At 37.5% G+C, this 9,048-nt stretch overlaps 1 protein-coding gene across 3 annotated transcripts in view; it reads left to right on the forward strand.

Annotated features, from left to right (window-relative positions):
* Positions 1 to 9,048, forward strand: part of edil3a (EGF-like repeats and discoidin I-like domains 3a) — a 91,530-nt gene that overhangs the window by 15,978 nt on the left and 66,504 nt on the right. The window contains exon 2 of one of the 3 annotated variants that reach the window (XM_077522483.1): positions 7,571 to 7,597. The exons of 1 other annotated variant lie outside the window; for it this stretch is intronic. In XM_077522483.1, the coding sequence (XP_077378609.1) occupies positions 7,571 to 7,597 (27 nt within the window). The remainder of the gene's footprint in view (positions 1 to 7,570; positions 7,598 to 9,048) is intronic. One more of the 3 variants, XM_077522484.1, reaches the window with a different exon arrangement.

Raw genomic sequence — 9,048 nt, forward strand, 5'->3', positions numbered from 1 at the left:
CAAAATCCGGTAAAACAGCTGGGAGTGCTTCAGTGAAAATGTCTGGGAGTGAATGAGTTAATCAGGTTGCTTTTCCTAAGACATGGAGACCAAAATGAATGTTGCGTATTTTGATCTTCACCAAACATTCTCACTCCTCTAAACCAAAGCAAGCGCATTCCCCCTGAGCTATTACATCCAATTACGAAGACTGAGCGCTTCGCCCCTCCTGCTTCTTCAAACACTAACAATGTGGAATACATGGAAGCATGTCAGTGATTTTTCTTCTATTCTTTGGTGCGGGAAATAATCACAATACACATTTGGCAAGGAAACAAAGATGCTCTGTTTTCCAAGATTGGACTCTTTGCCCTTTGCTGCTCAACACTCACAAATAGAAAACTCACTTGTACAGCGTGACCATTATTTTGTTTCAACAGTTTGCCAAAGATATGTATCTATATAAAATATTAAAATATAATAGCAGGATGTAAGACATTTTCATTTGTCCAAAATGTATTTACTAGCAGAAACTGGAGGTAACCATACAGTCCCCTCCAAAAGTATTGGAATGACAAGATCAAATCCTCTGTTTCTGTTGCATATTGAAAGTCAGAATTCCAACTTTTATTTCATGGTATTTACAAATAAATGAAATCCAATGACATAACATAACATAGCACATTTTGTTTGAAAGCACCCACTTTTCGAGTGAGCAAAAGTATTGGAACAGACGTTATTAAATTCACTTAAAGTGAATAACATTTAATATTTGCTGGCAAAACCCTTTTTTACAATGATTGCATCATTGCAGAACCTCATTGAACTTGATGGTTGGTATATTGAAGATCCATCCATCCATCCATCCATCCATCCATCCATCCATCCATCCATCCATCCATCCATCCATCCATCGCTTATCCTCACTTGGGTCACAGTTATTCTTAAATTTCCATGAATAAAATCAAAACAGATGAGTTAACATCGTATTTTATGGAGAGTTTTATGCTCCATTTTAATTACATTCTGGTTCCACTCCCACATCAACCATTTAAATCTTTCTGACTCCAACTGCTCCTAGGTAATTTGGAGTGTTGTTTACAGGTTACATTTAGCTGCTTCTTAAACAAACATTTTCTATCCTGATGTATTGGATGCAACGTGCTTGAGTTGCCTCAGGATCAATCAGACACACCGTGCAACTCTAATTACCAACATCAGAGATTGCATTTTATTGACATTTGTCGGAATGTTGTCAATGTTTCTATTTGTGTGTTCTTGATGTAGGATATAATATGCGGTATGTGCAATCAATATTGATGCAAATAGATGCAGTGAATTGTTCACAAGAATGCACTTTAAGGAGTGCTCTAAAAATATTCGACTTTGGCTTTGGCTGCAACAGTACATTACAAGTTAGCTATCAGTATCTTACAATTGTTTTTTTACTTATTCTTTTACTTGAGGTACCGAACATCCCACACACAAAATATGTGACATTATGGATTATTTACTTTATCTACAATACTGTTGGGTGTTGGACTTCTCCTTAAAGTTTATGCATTGTTGGTACTTGAATCATTTACAGTGCCTTTGTATGTCTGGCGGATAAATGGATGACGTTTTTTTTTGTTTTTTTTCAGTCCAGCTGAAAATGTTTCAGAGATCACGTTACTCTTGAATTCTTCTCTTCTGACATGGACGGATGAGCTTTTCACATTCAAGATGGTGTTGATAAAAATGGGTACTGTGCTTCATTCACTTAGTTAGAGAAGCATCAACAATGTCTTTCTAATTATTTTTGCTATTGTTTGTGTGTGTGTGAGTCATTTCACAGTCAGCCACCCACTCCAAACCAAAAAGATTTAATGTTAATAAGCACTGTCATGATGGAACAAACACCTCTAAGGGTGACATTATGTGGGAGATGGATGCGCACTGAGCATCTGCTGGGGATTGAAGTGTTTGTGCGCGTGTGTGCGTGTTTTGGTTCTGGACATAAAAGTGACAATTGTCGCTGCAATATGGCACATGCACACATTGCCATATGTGAGCTATTGAGTTTGACTAAACCCTTAAAAGATGCAGATTTGTTTATACACAATATAAGTTTCAGACTGGTAAATAATTAAAACCAACCTGTAAATTCAATGAATATAAAGTTTATTCTGGGTGTTTATGTTCGTGTTTGTTTTTTTCTTTTCTTTTTTTTCTTTTGACATCCATACAGATGAGGTGGTGCTGCCTCATGGACACAAGCGCTATAGAAATGGATGGATGTTTGTTTGAGTGCAGGCCATTACCATATTACAGAGTTTATTACAAGCGTATGTATGTCGCCACAATCAATAGATACTGAGTTTTTACATGACCTTCTTTGTGATACCATTTATTTTCATTCACACACTGCAGCTGCCTTTCATTTATGTAAGGCTAATTGATATTGTTGCTGAAGAGAAATGTAAAGTAAAACTTGATCGAGTTTGTTCAGGAAATTTCGATAACTAATTGCTTCAAACAACTGTATCTTGCTTAAATTTCGACTTATGTGTTTTTCATGATATGAGCCGTTGTTTGTGAGATTTTTCGCTTTGACTTGCGAGCAAAACTTGAGATATGGACATGCTTCACAGAAAGCAGCAATTTAACAGTAAACCATTCATAGAAAGCTTCAAGCTGATGAAATTTACTGCCAAATTTAACATAAACTAAAAGAATTACACATTGTGTATTTAAAACAATCACATCAATGTGCCTTAGGAAAGTCCCTTAGCTTAATCCTAGCAAACAATGGAAAACACCATAGGCGGGCTCACAAATAGATGTCATACTCATGGTGTCATGGTGTCATAATTCAATTTGTAAGCAACGGATATTTGAACACAACAGCAACATGTGTTGACTGAATTCTCACAGCATATATTTAGGAAGATCTACTAATATCACAGGAAGATCTACGAATATTACTACTGTCTCCATGTACAGTATGGCTATATTATTTTGATCCTAGGTGACAGAAGGAACAGAACAATGTTAGTGAAATACAGGCAAACACTTTTTAATTTCTTTACATTCTATAAAAATCATTACTGTAGATTTTTTGATAAAGTAAAATTGTCATGGCCTGGGCCGCATGCGCCAGAGTTCATGACCAGTTCATGACCTGTTATGTGCCTGTTATGTCTGTTTCGGTACTGATGTAACAAGTGTCTGTTTACAAAACGTGCTGTTTGTGATGTCATCCTTTAATCCTTTAGGTGAAGTCTGGGCCTATGTGAGGCTGTTCTTTAGTCCTTTACGATTCACTGTCTGTAGGTGCAATGTGAGAATTGTGTGTGGTTTGCCGGATTATTGTCCAACTGTCTTGTGTACAGCGTCTCTGAGTTTCTGCCTCTCGATGTGAATAAATGGAGAAAATCTTACTTGTGTCTGCATTTGGGATCCAAACCTTTCAGTACACAACAAAAATATTGAGTGTATATTTTTTGTTTTTAACTCATTCACTGCCAATGACGACTATAGACGTCAAAAATCCAAGCAAACAGCCAGTGCAAATTTTGACAAGAAATTTGAATTGAGTTTTAGTTATACATTGTTTTCATTCAGAGTTATTAATCCCAATTGTTATTAATAACAACAATGACAACAATTTCATTACTAAGTGCTACCATCGTGCATAGTGATTGGTCTTGGTCTTACTGAGACCACAAACTGGGTCTCGACCTCCAGAAGTCAATTTAGTCGACTAAAATTGCTCTTTATTTTTTTTGACTAAAGTTGGATTAAAACTCAAATACAATCAGGTGACTAAGTTATGACTAAGGCTTTAATTATATTTAGTCAGAAGACTATAACTAAAACTAAATTGAAATTTCTTTTTTTTTAATTAAAATTTTTATTTAATTTTATTTAATTTTATTTTTGACGTCTATAGTCGTCATTGGCAGTGAATGAGTTAAATATACCGGTATATCAATTTATCTCAAGGAACCACAGCACGTGAAAGCAGAGATACTGTGTGTTCAAACTAGATTTGATTTTGGGAATAAAAAACATACTTCGACACGCTCCCTCATTTGACTCACGCGTCATCAAGAAATTTGTGAAACTCTGACCAAAGTTTTACTGCTTTAGATTCAGAACAAGAGAGACTTGACAGACACAAACGGGATTTGTCAGCCCCAGTGAGTGCTGTCACGGCTGCCGGCATTAGCGGTGACAGCCGACTGTCAGTCTTCATGCCACGCTGCTAAATAGGGGTACAATCCATTACCCGGATTCTTTTTGACATTGCCATGTGGTGACTGGCCATGAAGGTGCAAGTGATGAGCTTTATGGAGTCTTTGCGTCAAGTGGACATCAAAGTGACTTCCATCCAGTAACCATTGATGGGTTCATCACTTCGATCGCAACTTACAGTAAAACCTTGAAAGTTGAATATCCCTGAGGGTGGGTGTGGTTCTACAAAATGTGCATCACAAGTCAAAGAAGTTTAAGAGTTTGTGGCAAGTCCATCCTGGCCTGTAGTTACGGAAAATTTTTTAAACATTTGTTTACTATGTTCATTTTTTTCAATATACAGTTTATAGAGCTCAGTATTGATTCTAATTTTATCAATCGATTCAAGAGTTCAGTTTGATTCAATTCCGATTTTTTTCTCAATTCTATTTGATTCACTTCAATCCAATATTGATTAGTTATGGAACATGAAGTCTTCTTAAATATCAAGGACATGATAAAAACGCTACAAACATTAAATTCCAAATAAAATTTTACGGATGAAGTAACTGATTTTGTGTTACAATCACTTAAGTGTTGTACAAACATTCATATCATAATTGAATATTTCTAATTCAATAATTGTATACTGCGATTGGCTGGCAACCAGTCCAGGGTGTACCCCGCCTGCTGCCCAAAGCCAGCTGAGATAGGCTCCAGCGACCGTTGTGAGGAATGAGCGGGCCAGAGAAAATGGATGGATGGGTAATTGTATATATAAATTAGGAAGATTCTGAATTGTTGTAAAGTACAATAATCATAGTCATGTCATTCATAAATGTAATAAAATATTTTAAATTCATGTGAACAGTAAATGTCAAGAAAACAGTAAAATTGTATTTTCTTATAAATTCATGGGCATAAGATATATTCAAATAATTGATTCATGGTCTTATAAATTGATATCAGGGTTGAAAAAGAAATCAATTCGATATTGATTATTTGATTTTTTTTTTTTTAAATATTATAAACCAATTTGAGGCATCCAGGAATAGAATATGGCAGACCTTAGAAGTTCCTTTCAAACTTTGTGTGGTTAAGGCTCACCCGACTGAGCCTGTCACATCCTTGATGCAACAAGTGTCTTTAAACCCCTGCACATGTTCTATTACTGGCACGTATTTCCCATCCCCGTCATCAAGTCCAGTGATGACATGCAAATGTACCATTTTGTAGGCTTTTGTATCACGGACCCCGCACACAGACCTTCCTATCTCCGCTGAACACCTTGGAAGACATATCAGCACCGTGCTGGACAGACTGGCTGCTCCCATTTAGATTATGGATGTTGTTACTGCCTTCTGGCTATCAGTCAGATTAAACCAATATGTCCCAGGATGGACTCTTATCATGCTTCAAAATAGATCTTCTCTAGGGAGAAAGGGCTACTCATTTAATTAATTCATCTGACTTTGTTGTTTCATTTATTCATGAAGCACAATGTATGTTCATGTGGTTTGCACAATTGAGCGATTTGTAATGTGTGTCTAACCTTCACTTGATCAACCGTAGCTACTTAACCACGTAACATCCTTTGCGATAGCGATTTTCTTTTGCGCCTGCCAAACGGACATTCAGCGCAATACATTTTGTTTCCACTTGACATACTGAGAGGAGTAGATGCAAAAAAGATTAATCAGTGCACTGTGATTTATCAACCCTGATAAACAAATTGAAGTTTTGTATCTTGAAACGTTTATGAAATGCCAGGGGAAAAAAAAAAAGTATTTGGAATGATGACAAGAAGGACTCATGCCACACCACAATTGACAAAGCACCTTATGTCGGCATTTTCTTGTGTTTGGGTCATTTCATGTCAATTATACTGACCCCTTCCAGAGCACTTTTTTTTTGTTTTCTTTGTGAAAACAGAAATGCTATCCCTAGACGTACCTCCCTGAGCTGAATCTATTTATCTACTGTGTGAGATTAGTATTGTGAAATAAGCCATGCAATATAACTCACCATGGAAACAAATAGATTTCAATCCAAATAATTGCGATTCCCCACTTAAATAGTCAGATAAAGGGATTAAGAAAACATGTATTTATCTCTCCTCAGTTTTTCTATTTATGTGTGGGTGTGAATAAGTCATTTGCACTCGGAGGTGTATTTATATTTGTTTCATCTTCACAAACATGTACAGCAGCTGCAGTATGCTGCGTGTTGTGCGTCCTCTTGACCCCTATGGAAAGAGAGGAAATGTCAGAGAAAACTGCACTTAAGGGAATTGTGGATTTTTCTTTTCTTTTCTTTTTTTTTTTAGCGAAAATACAAATGTGCTCAACTTTTGGCTCCTTGCGACTTCAATTCAAGCATTCTATCACATTTAAAGAGCTGCTAAAGACTGCCTGTTAGTCCCAGTGACTTCTACTCGACTCATTTTCTCTTTGAGATTTTAACTACTCAGACAAATGTGATGGGATTACAGTGTTTGTTTCATATTTATTATCCACTGATACAACTAGATGAAGACTGGATTGACAATAGTATCATGTGAAACACGATAATTATCTTCCAGCCTTCTATTACGTGATATGCAGGCTATTTATATATATATTTCCTGATTAGTATTCAATGCTCTGGATGGAAACATGAACCTGACATTGAAACATATTTTAATTATAGGAGCATGGTGATTTGCAGACTGTATCATTAGTGCTATGATTAGTCGGTGATAAATGATTAACATGCATATTACCACATGAGAGCACTACTTGTTTTACTCAGACACATGTGGAGTTCCAATTTTTTTTAATGGCGATCTCATGTGGGCTCGCCACCCCATCAGCGACGGCAATCCTATCTGTCATCCCATTTGTCAGACTCCCTTGTTCTTTCGCACGTGCGTCCCGTTTTCGGGGCCCATTTCAGGGCAATTTTACAAGTGATGATGGAGATAGAGGACTGCGGTAATGACTGTAGACGAGCCAAATCTCAGCCACTGTGCTGGAGTGGCGCCTAGCCAGTCAGCGGGTGCAGCCAATGTGCTCATGTGCCACAGGGGTTAATCTGACTTTGGTCCAGAATGATGGATACATATTAGTCCAAGGCCTCCAACCAGGACATAGGATAATTGCTTGGTGTGAGTGAGGGACGGGCATTTTGGCAGGCTTCTTCACCTGGCAGGAAGCAGGCGTGGCCTTCTTTTGAAACTATTCTGAGATTGCATGCAAACTGTTACTGCCCATATGTGAGTGTATATTGCAATTAATGTCGGCTCAGTAGTAGTCAGATCAGCGCATACTGTAACATAGCTGAGATGCTGAATTTTCCTTCTCCCCCTCCTCCCACCTTTCCCTCTCTGCTGCAGCAGATGGCGAGGAACCAACTTCAGCAGGTGGGAGATTTTACGCTTGATAACATGATTTCCATTGATTTGTGTCTTGTGTGCATGCACAACAGTGTCTTACAGTTGAGTTTGTCACTCTCGGTTGAGCTTCGTGGTCTCACTTATACAGCTTGCTTTGAACAATTCATAATCCATTCATAAGGCGTCTCCTTGAAATTGGCACTTTTATGGTGTAGGGATGCGTTTATATGTTTAAGACTTAACAATATGATATGCTAACGTCAGAATTCTGCATTAAATTGGGCTGTATTGTTTTTCTTGCGTGTTGATGTGCTGTCATCTTACAATCGAGAAAAAAATAAGTGGTTCACAAACTTCAGTTATCATTTATTCATGTATCTAGAAAGCACGGTGCTTTGCCTCCTTAAATGTTGCTCATTAGCTCAACGCAGCAACACCTTGTTCTGCTGGAGCAATTATCCAGAAAATCCCTCTGTTTTCGTAAAATGCAATTAAATGAAGCCCATCCATAAGAACACATTAACTTACCATACACTAAATATACCGTATTTTCACGACTAGAAGGCACACCTAAAAGCCTTCAATATTTTCAAAAGCTGACCCTTATAATCCAGTGCGCCTTATATATGGATCAATATTGAGCCACAACAGGTCTCGCTGTCAAGACGCTATCGGTGACCCTACACGATCGGTGACGCGCATGCGCAGAAGATCGCGCCATCTTGGATCGCTAGCTAATACTAATACTTTACCTCAGAGAAAATAATAAAACAGCTGTTTATTCATTTTGGGGGTGAATGGAGTTGTCAGAAAGCTGGTTTGTAATCTATTAATAAAGTTTGACTGACCTATCTGACTGTTTTGTTGACATTCCCTTTAGCGCAGCACCATCTAATGGATGCATAACGTAACCCCAGCCTCTACTGTAGCGCCTTATATATGGAAAAAGTTTCAAAATATGTCATTCATTGAAGGTGCGCCTTATAGTGCGGAAAATACGGTATATGAGAAATAAGCAAATCATACATAATATTGCAAGCCATCACTATTTAAGTAACTGATCGCAGTTCAAACTTTATTCTGAAATCTGACCAAATTACGTCGAAATAAATCTAAATATTTTTTTGAAGGATAACACTTTTGTTTAGTGTGATAGAATTCAACACAACAAGCAATGGCTCAAGGTTTCCACATTTCACATGACAGGCAGAATGAGGAGAACAGCCGGAGAATCAATTATCAGACTTCATATCGACCCAAATTAGGTGTGACTTGCGACCACTGACCTGGAACTGGACTTGAAGAGAAAATAGGACAGTATGATGAGGGAAGTCACACATGAGACCGCACAGCTTGTCATCTTTGCATATTGCCTGGATGTTATGATGTATCTAATCTGCATATTTTTGTTCTCTTGTCTCAGTGAAAGGAATATTTGTCAGAGTAGTGTTTGTTAGTTTCCTTTTGTACCTGAGACC

This window comes from Festucalex cinctus, chromosome 5, assembly GCF_051991245.1.
Source record: "Festucalex cinctus isolate MCC-2025b chromosome 5, RoL_Fcin_1.0, whole genome shotgun sequence".
NCBI classification, from domain to species: domain Eukaryota; kingdom Metazoa; phylum Chordata; class Actinopteri; order Syngnathiformes; family Syngnathidae; genus Festucalex; species Festucalex cinctus.